At 32.5% G+C, this 20,213-nt stretch overlaps 1 protein-coding gene across 3 annotated transcripts; it reads right to left on the minus strand.

The window, feature by feature from the left end:
- Window positions 1-10,825: 10,825 nt before the first annotated feature.
- On the minus strand, window positions 10,826-18,999 carry LOC111371357 (DNA repair protein RAD51 homolog 2). 3 transcript variants are annotated; one of them, XM_022993294.1, is made up of 12 exons: window positions 18,710-18,995; window positions 17,197-17,310; window positions 16,925-17,077; window positions 16,250-16,353; window positions 16,097-16,160; window positions 15,282-15,337; window positions 14,248-14,328; window positions 13,833-13,892; window positions 13,649-13,740; window positions 13,464-13,583; window positions 12,279-12,422; window positions 10,826-11,108 (listed from the first exon to the last, which is right to left on the minus strand). In XM_022993294.1, exons 1-12 carry the CDS (start codon window positions 18,791-18,793, stop codon window positions 11,077-11,079), a joined length of 1,104 nt encoding a protein of 367 aa, XP_022849062.1. In that variant the 5' UTR covers window positions 18,794-18,995; the 3' UTR covers window positions 10,826-11,076. The 3 variants fall into 3 exon arrangements, with proteins under 3 accessions (XP_022849062.1, XP_022849063.1, XP_022849064.1); XM_022993295.1 differs by lacking the exon at window positions 13,464-13,583 and having other exon boundaries at window positions 18,710-18,997; XM_022993296.1 differs by lacking the exon at window positions 10,826-11,108 and having other exon boundaries at window positions 12,283-12,422; window positions 13,464-13,594; window positions 18,710-18,999.
- Between the last annotated feature and the right edge of the window lie 1,214 nt (window positions 19,000-20,213).

The raw sequence follows: 20,213 nt of genomic DNA on the forward strand, positions 1-20,213 counted from the left end.
ACAGGCCAATTAAAACTCACCCATTTCAACTTTCAAGGTTCCCAAATTCTCTTTTCTTTTCTTGTATTTGTAGTCACGTGTTTGGACAACTAAGACTCGTCCAATCCCATATTAAGAATATGCTTTCCCAAAAATAATGTTCCGCCAAAGGGTAGTAGGTTCAACATAGACCATTCTATCATCGGTGAAGAAAGATAATTTATATAAAAATTATAAATAAATCGAGAACTATATGGTTCGATTGAAATTTCTAAAATTGATATAGAGATGTCATAAAGTATCGAATTGTTCATAGCCCTGATATTTTAAGACCACAACTTGATTTGTGCAAGGAGAAGCAAACAATTCTTTATAGTCGAGTCATGTTGATCGAAGTGATCAATGTTTCACGTTTAACTTTGATTACAAAAAATAAATGAATAATACCTCAAAGCATGTCGTAAATAAAACACAACACTTTTCATTTTGTTAAGATTTCACAAATTAATCGCCACTTTGTTTTCTTATTTTTCTTGTTTTTTCCATTTTCGGACAGGCCAATTAAAACTCACCCATTTCAACTTTCAAGGTTCCCAAATTCTCTTTTCTTTTCTTGTATTTGTAGTCACGTGTTTGGACAACTAAGACTCGTCCAATCCCATATTAAGAATATGCTTTCCCAAAAATAATGTTCCGCCGAAGGGTAGTAGGTACAACATAGACCATTCGATCATCGGTGAAGAAAGATAATTTATATTAAAATTATTAATAAATCGAGACCTATATGGTTCGATTGAAATTTCTAAAATTGATATAGAGATGTCATAAAGTATCGAATTGTTCATAGCCCTGATATTTTAAGACCACAACTTGATTTGTGCAAGGAGAAGCAAACAATTCTTTATAGTCGAGTCATGTTGATCAATGTTTCACGTTAAACTTTGATTACAAAAAATAAATGAATAATACCTCAAAGCATGTCGTAAATAAAACACAACACTTTTCATTTTGTTAAGATTTCAAGAGTGTAGACTATGATACGAGAGAGTGGACCAAATAAAGAGAGGAGATAAGGACACACTTTTGTCTTCCACGATCACTTATTGCTAATGTTATAATTTCATTTCAAACTATTGACAAGTGTTTCATATTTATTCAACATGTTAAACATTATATCGATGATATAATTGTTGCAAAATTCTTTAAAAAATTATTCATCTGTGAAATATTTTATTTAGACGATTAATTGCGATTATCTTAAACTATTAAAAGATAAATAATTAAATATTTAAGATCTAAATTAACGTAAAAAAAAAAAAAAAAACTTTCATCGTGATAAATAAAATGGTACCTCGTATTATTATACACGCAATCATTGTTCTCTAAATGAATCATCATTGTTCTCTAAATGAATCATCAAGTATTAATTAATAAATTCACGTGATTCGTAAGGCGAACAAGTTGGGGGAGAACCTTAAAAAATCTACAATTATTTATTAATAAATTTCGTTAATGTCTAAACCCTAATCTTTTGAGTGGTCCGACAATTTCTTTCTTTTTCAGGCATCAATGATCAATCCAGCAAGATAATAATTAAATATTATAATTATCGATGCGATTTTGTTGGACCACTTGTATTTTCTCAATTAAAATACGAATTATTCAAATCAAACCTTCGAAAGCTGCTAAAAAAAATTATATTTCCTCGGACAAGGAATTACCACGTTTTCCTTTTTCTATTCTTTTACTTTATGAAGTCGCATTTCTTGACTTTAACCTAAATGTTATTTACCAATAAAATCTATTAAGATTTCAAATTTCAATAATTTCTAAGGGTAGTTGGGGAAATTAGTTGGCTACCCATGTAACTTGTGAAATATTGCTTGTACCTTTTGAAATTTAGTTGGATTCAAAGTGCAATCAACTTAAAATATTCCAAAATTAAAAACAAAAAGAAAGAAATTATTCTTTCGGTGCACGATAAAGCTATGCCCTACATTTTGTGAGAAGAATTTACGATGAATTTATGAACATCTCATGACCATAGTATAAGAGATGACAAGCCATTGTTGATAATTTTACGACAGTCTCTGATTAAAAATCACGTTTGAATGTTTGAATATACAAATTATCTTATTTATATTTTTTAAATACGACATAATTTCAAGTTGAACTTAAATCCCGTGAATTTTAAAACGAAAATATATTAATAATAATAATAGTGAAATCAATCAATCTCACTTTGGTGGATCCCTCCATATGTGTGGAATCATGTCACTTCAATCTTAAGTTTTCTAGTATTAAAACAAATTAATTGCTACTCACAAATCAAACTTTGGCACTTGCCCTAACATTTCAACTGTAATGAATCACGTGATTTATTTTTTTATTCAATTGTTATTGTAGTTACGTAACCTAATTATTTATAAAGAAATTTGTGAATTTAGTTGTTAAATTATCAACAAGTGGCCATTTATCCTTGATTTTTAAAAATAAACAAATCGATCTTCAACATCGAGTTATACTTGCATAATCAGTTCGTAAAGATGAACAAACATATGACATCTATTGAATTATTATTAGCCCCGCGTGAAAACATGTCGTAGTTCAAATTTTAAGGTGGAAAATAAAATCTAAATTCACAAACTTAACATGTGAAGGTTATGTAATTACTCAATCCCTGTTCGATACAAATTTTTTTAAAATTAATTTTCAACGACATGTTCTCTTAGGACTTGTTTGGGCTCGATTTTTTCACCAAAAAAATTGATTTTTTGACCGTTATTTTACTATTTCAGTAATCATATTTGACCTCTTCTCTCACAGGTGGATCCCACTTTTCTCCTAACGATTAAAAAATCAATTCTCAAAATCACTCACAAACAGACTCTTAATATAATATTTTTGAACAAGGACCCATAAATTTTTCTTACTTCATGATACATTAAAAAAAAAATCACTTTCATAAAATTTATTTTCAAATGATTTATACAAACAAGCCCTTAGCGAAGGTCGATTTATTTAAGGAAAAAAAAAAGGCGCGTATACAGAGAGAGAGAGAGAGAGAGAGATGAATGGGGGTAGAGAGAGAATCAATTATGCTTTAAGGACAAATACGGGGGACCTTCCTCTTAAGGTAATTGTCCAACCTTAAACTCACCTTTTACTCCTACATTTGCTTTCCAAATCCGGTAACCTCAACTACCCGCCACCCAATCAATTTACGCCACCTCTAATTTGTGACCCGACCACTAAAGCTAAGCAATTTTCCTTTATGTACATCAAGTTTGATGCTGTGACATAACAAATTTTTATACATTAATTTTAACAACACTTTAAATAATCAATGACATAAAACTTGATTCTTCACGAAATGTCAAACTTATTACGCACAAAGAATGTGCAAGTAATTTAATTCAAAACTAAGGGTGTGTTTGAGCCCATTATTTGGCATTATAATGAGATGAATAATATTTTTATTGAAAAATGTGTAGTTGAAAAATTTTTAATTTACGTGTAATATTATTTTATTAAAAATTGTGTGGTTAAAAGTAGGAAAGCGAAAAATTTAATTTAATATAATGAGAAATAATGAGACTCAAATGGGGGCTAAATGCTATCTTTTTTGGAGAAGTGCCAGAGCTACAGCCCCCTCTACATGGCGGCTAACGGCCCCTCACAACAGGGGACCCATGCCTTTTTTTTATTGGTGCGAACCCTTAATTTTAATAATACTTGCACAAGGTAAAATTAGGATGCTTGTGCTTTAGACGTCGACGATTATTCGAATTATAAATTAATTCGCGCATATTATATAAATGACTTAATAGCTAGATGAGATATTACGAAAGTTAATAATATTGGAATGGAATTAAATTTCGACACATCAGCTAGAAATAATGAGAGGGCCGCAACAACAAAGTTCTCAATTTTAAGTTTCAAGATCAATTAAATTTTAACGAGAAACATTAATACATTAGTTCAAACCATCATTTCTCGAAATATGTTTACAAAACCTGCTACTTTATCAATCCTTACAGACATAAAGTCTATTATGGGATGCCACGTGTTACAACTTATTGTATTCGGTCTCAAGCCAATTTACGATAATGATTTTTACAATTTTGTGTCATTTATGTTTATCATTTTCTTACAAATTTACATCTTAAATGTTGAACCCCAACCTTGAGGGCTCCCACCGCCTCATATTTGGAGTATTATGAGGAAAGTAAATCGCGGAATGTGCCTCAACAGGTCAGGGAATAAGAGCTTGAATGTACATTGGTGCCCACAAAGAGTCCAATTCCATATTTTAGGAATCGAACCCTCACACTGCGACCGCCAACAAGGCTGAGACTACCTCACTCCTATCCTTTTGCACCACTGGGTTATACCTCGGGGATACAAATTTACATCTTAAAGGTTGAAACCCAACTTTGAGGGTCCCCACCGCCCTGTCCCTGGAGCATCATTAGGGAGGTAAATAGTAGGATGTGCCCCAGCAGACCAGAGAACAAGAGCTTGCCTGTACACTGGTACTTACAAAGATTCTAATTTCATATCTCAGGAATCGAACCCTCACACTGCGATTGCCAACAAGGCTGAAACTACCCCACTCCTGTCATTTGCACCATTGGATTATATCCCGGGTGCGCTACAAATTTACATTTTCATTATACTTCAGGAAGTGAAGGTGTAATTTTCAATTAAAATGGACAAGTAATGAGCTAGCTCGACTCTCGTGCTATTAAGTTGGTGGATCGAGCCAATCTCATATTTGACAAAACGAGCTAGTTTGCACGATGAACATTATCGAATCAAACGACTCAATTAGATCCATTTAACACCTTTACTAATAGTCTAATACTCACCTCACGCCACTCCAAATAAAGGCCTCAAACATAAACAAATTGAATGATGGATTTTGGTAAAATTGTTCTACAATGCTTTCCAACTCCAAAGTTTGAACATAAAGACACCAATAATTGAAGTGAGATAGAGAAAGAGAAAGAAAATATCATACTTAAAAATGAAAATATCTTTGTTTATATGAATCAGCTACTGTAGAAAAAGGAAAGGCTGACTAGAAGACATTGACTCCCGACGAGTGGAGATAAAGCATCCACGTCTCCCTCCCTAGGAACTAACCTCGTACACCCTTGCCGACACTATACCTACGCCACCCCCACCTGTTTAAAATTGTACTTTCCTTAAACTATGCAAAATTATTTACGACTCTGTTATCTATGTATGTATGTATATTCTCAATTTTCTAATATTAGCCCTGTTTCGATTAAAATCAGGTTTTCAATTAATTTTGATAAAATTTAATCGAATGTATAGTTAAAAAGTTGTGTGATCCATAAAATATATAGTTAAAATTAATTATCAATTTTGACTTAAATTAAAATTAAAATTTTAGTTTGTACCAAACAGGGACTTAGTATTATCATATGCTCAAAACTCCCTGCCTCGTCGTTTGTTACTTTCATACATAGTTATTAAATTCCGATCCAAATAAACTATTTAAACTCTGTTCAAGAATGCTTTCTATATTAATTTCATGACTATCATATTTCTTATTACTTCCTGGCAGTGTCACATGTCGGTAATAGTAGAGGCTGTAAAGTTGATTGTTGCAATCAAGAGAAGGTAAAAGTATTACACGTAAAACTTAACAAAACTAAAATGAAATTAGTGTACTTTTTGAAAAAATAATAATAAGGTCTGATTTTAATCAAACGTTTACAATTTCAATGAAGAGTGCTAATACGCTAGTGCATGAGATTGTTATTATCTTCAACAAAACACATGCATTAATTACAGAATAGTAGTTGGCAACTTGGCAATTGGCAAAACATACAAATTCTTTCCAATTAGAACATATTCAATGTTATTTTGACGGAAAGGAAATTATTGAGATATTTAATATCACCTAAAGTATCATATAAAATGTAACAAGACACCACTAAATTCACAATTTGTCATCTTAAGCACGTACAAAATCATTCCATTGTGAAATCGAGGCGATTAAAGAAACTTAAACGCGAACAGACACACTATTCCATAATAATTTAGCAAGATATTCTAGTGTTCACATGAGTCGGCAGAAACTGATTCTTACCCAAATTAATTTTGATTTAAAATTTTGGTACAGTTTTTTAATCCAAAGAATATATATATATATGCACCTCATGATCAACCAATGAACTCATTCACAAGCTGCAATTAACCTTTTGGCCCAAACATCTTTTGACATTGGACAGACACTCATACGACGAAGAAGGTGCTAGAGATAAATTTCCAATTTCGGCAAATGAAAATTTTTTGAACATGAATATAGGATGCACAAAAATATAGAATTCATCTTAAAATTATTGAAAAATTACACCGATATTATACATATTATATTTACAAAATCATTTAGTTTATTTGTGTGAAATCAAAACGCAATTTCAACTTATAGAGATAGGCTTTGAGAAGACAAAATAAGAATTTATCGAATCCGAATACCTGAATATGGATTCTTCCCTTTCAACTCATGATCGAAAGCAAATAATTATTTGGATCAAACCTTGCAGGATAAACATATAAATAACGTTAATCATTTTCTAAAATCAAATCATAATAAAAGGAATCAGAAAATGAAGAAAGAAGATGTAAATGACGAATTTTTGGTCGAGGCAAGTGTTGGACACTTTGTCCTTAAAATGAATTTTCCCTACATTGATGCTAAAGGTTATCTGGCAATCATCTCCCAAGATACAACGACCACGTTGAGCCATAGAAGCACTCCAAATGACTTCGACCAGCGAACTCAAACGGAATTCCCTCCCTACCGTGACCATGACCATGACTTTGATGCAAATGTTTTATGCAAAATCAAAGTATAAATTGGAATGAAATGATATGGTATCTATGACTTTTCTTGAATGAATAAAATTCAAACACGCGAGGTCTATATTTACAGTAGTTGGAAAGGTATGTCAAAAGACACAACTATACCAAGAGACACATCTCTTGGAATTCATTATTATTGGACATTAATCATACCCAGACCAAGAGTCATGATCTTTCATACGAAAAGCCACATTTTTTTTCTCCATATATTTCTAAAATATTCCACAATATTCTATAAGATTTTTCAATAATTTTCAGTATTTAAGTGGTTTACATTTGGCTTAATTTCTCATTTACCAAATAATGAATTCCCCTTAAATAATCATCTAAAATTGGTCACAACCAATTTTCGATAAAAAAAAAATTCCAACAAATACAATGTCTCAAAAAATTAAGGGTTCCTTTGCAAGGTTTCAGGTTCATCCACGAAGGGTGAGCTTAGGCTTACGATGAATGTAATGCATAGTTTATATACCACACCTAGTTGGTCCTATAGAATGGAGGCTAGGTTAGAACGACGATCATCGAACAAAATCCATTTAATAAAAAAACTTGCTTAATTTAGACAATTATCGTGAAGGCTAAAAATCCTCGGACAGATGTCCACATGACCTGGAATTTATTATTTTATTTTCCTTTGCTCGAAGCCGAAGTTCTCGTTGGACCAATTACTGCGCTTGTATGTTTCTTCGTAGTAGATGAAAACTAAGAGGAAACAAGGAAGAGAGTTCACATGATTCTCACAGAGAAGAAAATATATTCAAAATCGATCAACTGCTTATGAAGATGTTCCTGTTTCAAGAATCTGACTAAATTACATAAAAAGTAAGGCTATGTTTGATAGCCACTTATTTAAGTGCATGCAAATACTCTAAGACTACATTTGATAGTCACTTATTTTCTAGGGAAAATGGAAAACAAATTCCAACTTCTACTTTTGACTTGTTTGATTGACAAAATTTTCTAAGGAATTCGTTTTCCACCTTTGGCCGCCACGTCAGCATTTTCTAACTTTTTCTTGAATTCGAATTCTCACCATATTGGTGAGAATTCGTTTTTCGGGTTATTGTTGCATTTTTTTTCAATTTTTTTTTTATGTTGGCAATGAAAACAAATTTTAAGAATTATTGTAAAAAAAAAATTTCCTTTAACTAACAATTTTCATGTAAAACAAAGCCAAAAGAATACCAAAAGATAGATGATTTTCTTGATTTTTTTGGTTGACAATTGAAATAAATTTCATCCTCAATACCACTAAATTCTATCCCGTTAATGGACAATTTTCATGTAAAACAAAACCAAACAAACACTAAAAAATAATTTTATTACAACATTTTCCACGTGAAAAATTATACCAATCAAACACAATAATTTATAATTACCAGGAAAATAATTTCTAGACAATTTAATTCTCTAAAATTCGTTTTCAATTCAACTCAATTCCATCTTTGTAATCAAACGGATCCTAATAGTTTCCTGAGTAGATTGTTCCTTAAATTTAGTGCCTATGTTATTAATGAACGTTTAGTACGCTTCTTGCTCTTATTCAATAATGTCGAGTACTATAGACGAGCCACGAATGGATTTTGCAAGTTCTCGGATCCATGAACGGTCAAATCAATTAACTAGAGTTGTCCAATAGGGAAAGAGTCACAATCCACCAGCTTAGTGGCTTCTCATTTCACTTTACACTAAAGCCACTTGAAGTAATTAAGCTAATCTCCAATAACATCCTGTCTCAAAATCTATTATGCTTGGAGTTGAAAGTATGTGAAATCATAAGCAACTACTAGATAATTATAATTATTTGATTCAGTATTCACATAGAATCTCTGTGTGCCAAAAATAAACTCATAACGCACCATTTCTATTTGTTACGTCCTCTCATCGTAGAGACGACATATATTCCCTTACCACAGGCAAAGAAAATAGTCCTTCACAGGGCGAAAAATTCTACTATGGTCTAAATCCCCGTCAAATTTGACTACAAAAATAAAATCTGCTAGCCAAGGCCTGAACCAGCAGCACAAAAGCTGAGAACCTGCTTACATGGTATCGATTCATTCTTGACAAAAAGAAACATAACTCATATGCATGATCAATAGTTCAAACTCATGTTTCTAAAAGAAAGTGCGTCTTAAAGATGCAAAACATTCGTTTGAGACTAACTTTGATGTAGACATGAGTTTTATTTGAACGCGGAAGCGGAATTATCTAAAAAAAAATTTTAAAAAAATCTTTAATTCAATAAACAATATCGTCTAAATATTCACGTATATTTTTACCTAAATTCGTTGGTCAAATCTTCAATAAATTTTGAATCACGAACTTTCAGCTTTTTGAATCATGAACTTCTAGCTTTTTAATTTCAAGAACTTAATAATTCAAACCTCCAAATCTTCTATGAAATTCTCCAAAGTCAAGACTACACCGATGAGTGAGCACCTTCTTTTAATTAAATCAATAAACCCGTTCTTGAACTGGACAGTTGATAAAACCAAGAAAGATAATTTTTTCTCTCTCCAAATTTAAAGATGTTACAATCCATGTACATTAAAATACGAGTTCTAATTAAAGTCCAAGTAGAAGTTTTAATTAAAGTCCAAATTCAATTAATTTACATTCAATTACATGTGTAGTCCTATAATTTCAACTACAATTATAATTAAGTTTACAACTTTCATGGTAATTACAACTAAGTACAAAATTTTATTGTAATTACAATTAAGTTCAAAACTATTATTTTTACCATAATTAAGTTCCAATACTTTATACAGCTACCACAGGAACATAATCGGACATATATTATCTAAGCTCCAATAATCAGATCCTGTCTAGTCGACCCTAAATCACTCAATCTAATTATTAGTTTTTGTCTTTTCCACTAAAGATAAAAAACTGAACTCTTAGAATATATAAGATCACAAAAGTCAATAAATCTGTAATACTTTCCTCTGATCTATCATATATGTATTTTATTCCCGTCCGAGATCCGATAATTAGATACAATCATAAATGATTGTTTTGCCCTTCTAATTATTCTCACTAGCTTCAACTTTATTTTCTTCAACGATCCTATAAACTAATCACAGATGTCAAAATTTAGCTATTGCTAAACACTGAGCTCAAAATTTAACCATCCAACAGAAAAAACTTTAGTCACTCTACCCATTTTTCAGGGTGACGATTCCCGACGCAAATTCATGTTCTCTACTTCGCTCAAGTTCTCGACTCATCAAGATATTTGACTAATCAAATAGATTTCACCAATTGATGAATAAAAAAACCATTAAAATCACGAAAAGATATACATAATCATGTAAAGAAATTTAGATGAAATACACAGCAGTTTAGTGTAATTTAATTCTCCACACAATTACACTATAGAATTAAACTCAACACGTGGTACATTCAATACACTCCAAGTGTACTAGTATCACCTTTAACTATTTCTATAATACAAACAAATCACAAACCTGAATAGTAGATCAGTCAACACTACTACCTTCTAATCCAAAGTGTCAACCCTTATACATTGGTCGTGAACAAATTATTTATGATCAAAATATAAGTTGTGCCACACTGTATTTCTCAACACAAGTACCAAACTTATATTATCTCAAGTGATCATAGGCACTTTAATTCACATGTTCAATAATAAATGATGCAATAAATAAATAAAACCACAAACTTATTAATTATAAATAATTATTTTTATCATAGCAAAATATACTATATGGACACACAAACCAACAAGTCTAACCATATCATTGTCAACATATGTTGTATCAGACCATAAATTGGATGTGCAAAATAGAAATCATACATTCTCAGGCAAATTTTGAAAATTATGAAAACCTATTTGACTGACTATAGTAGTAAAATTTAATGTACCAACATTGAACAGCGGTCAGGAACAAGAATATGATAACCAAATTAACTACACTTCGACAAGTTCAATGATCGATCATTCTAACCCTGAAGTTGTTAAGAGTGAATGGATATACAAGTAATAAAATCCAACCTCAAAGAAAGAACACTCCATGTAGAAATAAGAAATAAGAAATAAGAAAAACATGATTGTAGATATAAGGTGAAAAATTTTATAATAAAAAATCTACAACTGAAAGAAAAGAAAAGATCATGGTACATGCCTTAAACTATCCAGCTTTCAGCCCAGGTCCCTCACCATGTTATCTAGGTATCGAAATTAACTGTGCCACTATGACCTGCATTAAGCATATAATATTTAATGATTGCTGCAGCAGGAAAGAACATCTTATATTCCTTCAAAAAGTATGATAAAAAGAGCATGGAGGGGTTACTTGAGTGCTGGCGAAACTGAGTTCAATATATCCTTTCACCAAATTTACATCCAAAAAACATAAGTTTCTACTTAGAATGACGACACTTGTGGGAGTCCTTACCAGGTAATTCATAATATATATATACACACTAGTCATTATAGGGAATCTGCATGGATGGAGTTTTAGTATTCGGTGAAACACTTCATCTAAAAGCTCAAATTATTAGAGAGTAGATAAGTTTATTTATTTAGATTATGTCTTCAAAACACCTCCACGTGCACATCAGATTCAATTTTTATCAAATACTTGACACGTGCACAATTTTCATAAATAGGTGATGATGACACTTAAACTCAAGACCAGTGTGCTACATATGATCTTGATCTACCTCGTTTAAAAAAAATAATAATAATAAAAAAATAAAAATTAGATAAAAAATAATCTTACATAGTGTGGCCAAATTTATGTATATAAATTACGTCTTCAACATTATTTTGCTCTTAGTCACTATCAAGTTCTGATACTCAGACTCTTCAAAATAGTTGGAGTACCCGTGTCGGACACGACACGACATAGGTATGGGTATGGGTATGAGTATGAGATATGTGTCGAATCCTTCGAATTTTAATCGGACACTTCGTTGTTTTTGCTTTTCTTCTTTCTTTTTTTTTCTTTCCTTTTCTTCTTTCCCGTTTTTCTAATTAGTTCTCCACTAAATCCAAATTATAATCAAGTCCCTTATTTGCTATTTATATAACATTTAATAATGTCTATAACTGAAAACTAAATCCCAAAATTCTATTTTATTTTTCTCAACTCCTTATTCAATATCCATTTCCTTCTTTGTGAATAATTGATTTTGATTTATTCAAAATGACTTCTTGAATTAGTAAAAAAATTGAACCTTGAAAGACGTATTCACGTACCCGTGTCCGAAAATTTAACTCTTTTTAACCATGTCCCCATATCCTATATTTTAGAAAATAAAAGATCTGACACCTAGATATGTACCCATACCCGATACCCGTACCCGAGTCCGAACATCATAGCTATCAAGAATTTGCAAGATCGAAGAAAAAAATAATACCAAACCTTGACAGTGTATTGCATTTATTTCCGGCCCCATCATTTCCACTCCGTCATCATCAAGCAAGAAAATACCAGATGCAGTTATGTTGAAAAGGAATGCCATAGGTGGAGATATTGAAGATTTTGATATCTTTATAAACCTCTGTCCTGTAAGAAACAAGAATTATTATCATCATCATAATTTACAAATTACAAAAGAAAAAAAAAATCCAGAATAAATGAACAAACTTTGCAACTCTGTCTAGGGATCTAGAATATGCACACAATAGATAGTAGCCTTTGAAAGATCTAGTTTCTTTTCCTTACACGCTAAACTGTAAAGAAAATATAGTACGTGTATTCTCTTTATTCTAATCACAGATTTTTTGTGTAAATCACATCACCCTAGGCATGAGTATTAGCATTTACAAAATAAAATCAAGAACTTGAATTTATTAAGTATATAAATTTGTGTCGTGATAGAGCTTATGAGTCTGAGCTTTGTTAGTAAATATTTTTAAGGTCATGCCTATTTAAATTCAATTCGACAAATGCTCTAATTTTCTTCCAATATTATAAATCGAAGTCTACTTAACCCCTCCACCCTTCCATGCCTTTAAAAACATAGTGTTAGGATTAAAATAAGGCACTTTTGAACGACATGGAAACTTTTCTCCTGACAACTTTCCAACCAGCCAATGTGTCAAAATTCTAACACACTCCATCCTCCTTGTGATGTGTTTGATACTTTGGTAGGAAGAAAGAAAATAAAAACATAATTAGTATTCAGCGTACACATTTTTCAATATCTGGAGTTCCCTTCTAGTTATATGGTGGATAACATGGAATGTGATGATAGAAGGCCAAAATCAAATGAGAGACAAGTTCACACTTATTCTAACGAATTAGTACAGGGATGTAAATACTGAAATAGTACAAGAAAATAAAAATCACTACTAAAACTGCTCCTACTTCTATAATAAAACCTACATAATTTACAATAAATCATTAACCGAATGAGAGAGAGAACATAGGATGAGATGAAGCTACGATGAAATAAGTACGCAAATGCATTCAGGGAAAATTCATTTCCAGATAGAATAATGTAAACAAATGCATAACTAATTACTCCTACAAAGCACAACTTGGCATAAGATCCTGCAGCATAAACTTCAAAGATGTTACATCCGAAGTAAAGTTCAATAATACCCGATCTAGATTCGAGCACAAGACGAATCGAAACAGCATGAGCCCACTGAATCCCCAGAGCAGCAACAAGATGTGAATCAAAGCTCGACAGATCTTCTGGAAATTTAGTTCTGTTCTGAACTGCACAGGACCTAATATTATAGTTGTTAAGAGAGAATTTCTATAACATATTTTAGAAATGATACCTTGGAATGAATATCTGGAAGCTTCATCACGGCCTTGAGATCGTACTTGGTTAGTCACTACCACAGGAATTCGAGAAAATTCTGCAAGTGATCTGAATGTGAAAAGAAAGAATATCAGCTTTAAACAAATTTGAACTGGGGAAATGAGAAAACAATAAGGATTAACATTTCCACAAAATCTCACTTGATAAATGAGATGTGCCACCCTAAAGCATGCTGTCTAGGAGGTCCCTGCCCATTCTCACTGGAAGGAGGAAAAAAAGTAAAAAATTAGGAAGATGATACATCGTCATTTGTGTTTAAAATGGGAAGAAAGCTCTAGATTGTGCCCTTGTTTGAGCCACATTATTTCCATAAGAATGTATTTTTGAATAGTATATTGATGGGAAATGTATAATTAAAAAATAAGGAAAAGTTTTAGATTTACGTGTAATATTATTTTATTGAAGAATATATGGTTGAAATGATGTCAAATCACTGTTTAAGAATGTATTTTTTTAAAAGAATGTGGGTCAAACAGAGCCTGTAAGAGGAGACTATGCAAGAAATTTTTTCACTGAGTTGTTAACGTACATTGAAACAGAAGATAAGGAAATCACCCGGAAATAAGAGCTGCCATGCTATCGATTATGAGAAGCTTTACAGGATGTTGGAGGATTGAAACCTTGAGCTGCTGCAAGCTGGTTTAAAAGATATTGTATAATAAAAAAAGGAGACCCATGACAAGTGAAGAACATTTACAAGAATCTGTTCAAGCCGTAGCGAAGAATGTGATAAAGCTCCAATTTTATCTTCATTCTTTTTCTGCCTTTATTACGGGATATCTGAACCCTAAATAACCAATAGTTAATTAATCCAAATGTCATGCCCAAGATTGAGGAAAACGCTTGAAAGGTGACCTGATCCATAGAAACAGCAGCTGCAATACATAGTTGGTCTACAGCCATTGTCCAAAAGGATACCAACCAGTTGCATAGAATTCCTAAGCCATACCTATAAAACTGTATCCCCTTCTCGTCCTAGTGGGATCTCACAGATGACAATTAATTCCATGGCACCACAAGCCTTGAATCTTGGTGTACAATGCCGATTCAGAAACCTACTAGTTGGCTGTTTAGCCCAATTAAAATGACTCTTGGGAAGAGAATTTTAAGAACCTTAGCTTATGAGGAAAGAAATACTCAGATAGATGTGCGTGAGTTAGAAAACCAATACTTTCATATCATTCACTCAAAAGTACTGAGAAAAATACTATATCACGTTCAGGGTAACCTACTATACTGAGATTATTAACAATAATAAATTCTGGATAGCATGGCCCAATACACTGATCTCGGTTTCAATTACCAAGGAATATAAATTTTACACAAACCTTGAATCTTTCCTACCAGTTGATGTCATTTTATATGTATATGGTCAAAGTTATAGATAATAGATGTATATTATCCATGTGAGAGTTGTAGTCCAAGTATTGAAGGGAACAAAACAGACTCGGGTGGAGTCATCTTCATGCATTATGCTCTCTCCAGATAATCCACTAGTGCATCCAACCATTTTCTTTTGCCCTCCCAATTATCTAGATAGTTCAACCTGTACTCAGGAAAAAAACATAAAAGATGATACCATTCCGCACCTTTCAGTGAATTCAGTTAATGATGCTGGCTGCAGAACTAGGATCCTACCTGCCATCTGAAACATGAACAAAAACTTATATAAAACGCATTTCCTACAAGATGGATCTTTTGAAAGGAATGTATCACTATATGGCATTTTTTTAAACCAAGTCTTTCATGTCTTAAAAAGCTGCTTAACTTCCCTTCTTTGTTACTGTTTCTTCGGAGGGCAAAAAGAAAATAGAGGAAAAGCAAATACAATCTTCGTTTATTCCTGCAAAAATAGAAAGGGATGGGGAAAACCAGGATTGGTCCCAAACCGATGGCCTCTGTATTTTGGTCCTCCCAATCGCGCTGCCCATTTTGGGAATTAATAAGCTAACAAAAGTTGTTGGTATAAAAATTATCAGTCATGTTCCCAGCCGACATAGGATATGAGCATGTAAAACTTTAAGCCCTTGTTTGAGCCCCATTCTTTAGAAAAAAATGCATTTTTAAATAGCATTTTAACATCATTTCAACCACATTCTTCAATAAAATAATATTACACGTAAATCCAAAACTTTTCCTTATTTTTTAACCACACATTTCCCATCATTACACTATTCAAAAATGCATTTTTATGACAAAAATGGGGCTCAAACAAGGGCTAAATTGATATTCTGATTCTCAATCTGACTAAACTAATTGCCCTTAACATAATACATAGACAAACCCGTTTCTTAGTTATCTTGTGCCACCATAAAAGAGCCGAAACATTCATATCATCTCATACCCATCACAAGCATCAAGGAGAGAATTTAGAAAGACAGTTCAGAACGCTAAACATGCTTACCTCTTTTGCCATTCCTTCCATGTGAAGTATTTCTGGGAAACTCTTAAACCCCATTTCTATCATTCTGAAAAGAAAGGCAGAGTGCGACTATAAGATTCAGGAAATTTATTCGTAATGAAGCAGTGAAATTAGTACAGCAGGATCAACAGGTACCTTTTTGAACTAAATTTGGATTCCACATCAATATATATCACAGAGCCATCTAAGCCTCCGTATGTAGAAGGCAAGGAAGCGAGTAATGCAAGCTTCAGGCAAAACTATAGGTGCAAACAATAAAAGTGAATCAGCTCAACAGATAAGAAACCTCATCACCACGGATAGGACACACGAGAGACCAACTGATACAGAAGACGAGCACAAAAGTTAAATTCTACAATTAGTTAATTCAAAACAAATTTTCATGCTTCAGAATGAATTAGAAGTCATTTTGTTATCTTGGCAAAACCAATTGTATTAACTCGACCAGTTGGCAACTTTCATATTTTGAAGTAATAACTTTGAAAATAATGGTATCAGACACTCTGGAATTGCAGAGTATGAATTGGTCTAGATCAATCAGTTGTCTGAGGGAACAAGCATGATGATCATTTGCAAACTGTGACCCTTAAAAACATAATTTTGCCAAACTTCAGCCAATATGAGAAATACAGTTTACATAACATTTTCCTGGTGAGGCGCCATGGGATTAGTCTGATCAAACTGAACAAATTATTATTCCCAAGAAAATAAGCCCCATCTTATAATTCAAAAACTTTGAGAAAATTAGTTGTCAATAATATATTAAATAAACGCATAGAGACATGGAAGTCAATATCATTATTGAATTACCTGAGTTTTGCCAATCCCAGCAGGACCAACCAATTCTGTTACAACACCAAATGGTATTCCACCACAAAGGGCTGCATCAAGTCCTTTTAACTGTGTGGGAAGATGGCCAGCCAAGTACTCATTTTGGATGCGATACTCCAGCAATGACAAAGCCTACAATCACAGTTAATGAATCATTCTTTGTTAAGAACGGAAAATACAGTCCTCTGATACGGTTCTGGTGAGCAAATGTTAATGAAATTCAATTATACTTTCTACAACCATATACTTACAGTTTGATATGGCGGACTTGAAATTTCACTGATATGAGCCAGTGCCAATGTTACTTCAGCCAATCCCACATCTAACAACTCCATCAACTCAAATTCAGTTAATGATAATGCATCCTAAAAGCAGACAAGTTGCATATTAAATTCACAGCTCCTTTAAGATTATGTAGAAAAATCTCTACTGAGTTGCAATCAAAACCCAATCTAAACACCGCAATAGTAACTAAACGGGAGATTAAAAGCAACATAAAAATGCAGACATTTGCATCCACAAAAATGAGTTAGTTCAGTAAAAATGGCTGTCCTCAGGGATTTCTGTTCTTTCACCATGAGAGAAAGTATACATCCAAGTATAAATCCATTAGATGTTTAATTCCCAAACCCAGGCCCAACGCCCCTGTGCACCTTTTATCATCTCCGAAAAATACTTCTCTTCACCCACCCATGTCTCAGATTGTCTGTACCCCTTCAGGGCAGTCAACTTCCATCCATTAAGGTGTAAAATTTACACGACATCAACAATAATTCTCTCCTTCTGAAACATTGAACCAAGAGCTCAAAAATGCAGTAGTGGCATGCTGCTAAACCAGATCTCCGCCTTGGGCGACAACTGTTACTCTTATACTGCTTGTTGGGCTCAGTGAAAACAAGAAGACACTGAATCCAATTTACACACCGCACACCAGCAATTTAATGAAATAAGATATGATTTAAGTGAAAAATAAAGTCCGAATGCGCCCAAAAATTACTTAGCTCAGCCAAAGATGACATACATTAACAAAGAGATTTTCATTCACTGCCTTTGAAAGAAATATCTGTACGACTACAAACTAGATGGTGCCTAATTCCCAAATTCAAACCTTACACCTTATCTAATCCAAAAATAAACTTTCTCCACTCGCTTCCTGGAAGCCTCTCCTGAAATAATATGAGGCCTACGAATTTCTCTAAGGCTGACTTCCCGTAAACACTTCCTCTCTCAATGCTCTCACCCACTTGGCCAAAGATTGCCCATTCCTATGTGAAATTTTACTTGCTCAATACATAGGAACATGGCTCAACAACACATGGCAAAAATTGAAGATACAACAGCTTGGAATTTTCCAGAGAATTGTTTGCAAAACAGAACCACACTTTATCCAACAATTTCAAGATAAAAAAATAAAAATGACATGAATGTTTCATAAATATAAAATGTACAATTAAATTTCAACTAATTCCGCATTATAGTAAAAAAATAGTAATTAGCAATGATATTACAGCTGAAATAAAATAAAATCAATAATACAATTAACCCGAATAAAAGGACAACCCAGAAATTACTTGAATAAACTAGTCTTCCTCAAACAAAACAAATAGAAGAAGACTTGGCTGAATATAATGACAATCAGGAAGTAGAAGAAGAAGAAGAAGAAGAAGAAGAATCAGTAAAGAAGTTAGCATTTTATTGCTATAAAAAATTTAAAATATATATATAGTTTGATTTGTCTGCCGGCAAATATAGGTGAAGTGGCACCTTGGCGGTGATGATACTACGAGCAGCAAAAACGTTGGCAATTGATTTGGGAAGACCCATTTGACTTATGAGCTTGTTCGCCATTTCTCCGATTTTTTTCGCTAAATTCCCCAGTATTTCATTCGGTCGCTTTGCCGCCAGAAACGAATTTCAGTACCCAAAAGGATGCACGAAGTTCTATCCGGACCCAGTCCAATTTCTTGCTTGTAACAAAATGAAAAGGAAGTAAATATTAATGCTAAAAAATCAATTTTCTGGCCAGTCAAATATTCTTTTAGGTAAAATGCTCCTGGATCATCGAACATTTGAAGATTGTGTTAAATAAATCCACGAATGTCCATCGTACCTTATATTAGTATCAACTCAATTAACTTGATTTTGTTTTGTGGTGATCATTCAACTTTATATTTAGTTTTACCATGATCACTCAACTTAATTTTATTTAACCATAGCTACCAAATTTCATATGAGTTTGTTTGGGAGTGATTTTGAGAATTGATTTTTTGACCGTTATGAGAAAAGTGTGGTCCACCATGAGAGAAGAAGTCAAATATGACGGTTGAATTAGTAAAATAACGGTCAAAAAATCAATTTTTTGGACAAAAAAATCACTCCCAAACATGCTGATAACCTTTCATCATGGTTCCCAATTTTTTTTCATCATTTTCACTAAAAACTATTTTATATATAATACAAAGTTACCACCCTCTTTTTGAAATTATTAAAAAGAGTGAAAGGAAAATGAGTGATTATAGTGAAACGTTATATGAAATTTGGTGATCATGGTGAAATAAAATCAAATTGAGTGACAATGATAACACTAAATATAAAATTGGATAATAATGGTGACATTAAAGTGTTAAGTTGGATGACCATTGATAAATTGTACGCGAATTTTCGAACATTTGAAGATTATGACAACGCTGTCCCAAACTTATTTATTTTTAGCTCCTTGGTCTCAAACTTTTGCAAATGTCCTTTTGTGATGGAAATAATCATTTGATCGTTAAATCATTAGTTATGTGCAAATAGAGTGCTTTTTTACCCTACGTGAACAACTAGATGCTTTGAAATTCATACACAAAAGAGTAGAGATGTGTGTGAATTGATTAGAAATTCTCCTTAATTTATTCCTAGTTTGACAAATTTGAAATCTTAAGAATCTTTGAACACTTTAAAGAGAGATAACATATATTTATTAAAAAAAAAAAAAAAAAAAGGTTTTAAACTGAGTTTTATTATTGAACAAAAAATGAAAAAAGTAGGGACATTTGTAATATGTTCGACGGTACAACATTGCGCATCAAATATGACAAATATTTTAATATTAGTGGATGCAACTCTTTTACTCATTAAGTACATAACAAGATCTTGTCTATATTTTCGATACCAACCTGTCATAATCCAACATTTTTGTCTATTAAATAAAGCAACCTGTTACTTTCATACATAACAAAACCTGTGAAATGTAACTTTCAGTCATGACTTGGTAATGGTAAAATCA

Source organism: Olea europaea, chromosome 22, assembly GCF_002742605.1.
Source record: "Olea europaea var. sylvestris chromosome 22, O_europaea_v1, whole genome shotgun sequence".
Lineage (NCBI taxonomy): Eukaryota > Viridiplantae > Streptophyta > Magnoliopsida > Lamiales > Oleaceae > Olea > Olea europaea.

Bases quoted from the DNA above. Each gene is read 5' to 3' on its own strand.
- LOC111371357 (XM_022993294.1), bottom strand. From the start codon at position 18,793: ATGGCGAACAAGCTCATAAGTCAAATGGGTCTTCCCAAATCAATTGCC. The intron at 16,161-16,249 runs GTACCTGTTGAT...CTTTCTTTTCAG, and splicing joins TCCAAATTTAGTTCAAAAAG to AATGATAGAAATGGGGTTTA. The intron at 13,741-13,832 runs GTGAGATTTTGT...TTTCACATTCAG, and splicing joins TGGCACATCTCATTTATCAA to ATCACTTGCAGAATTTTCTC.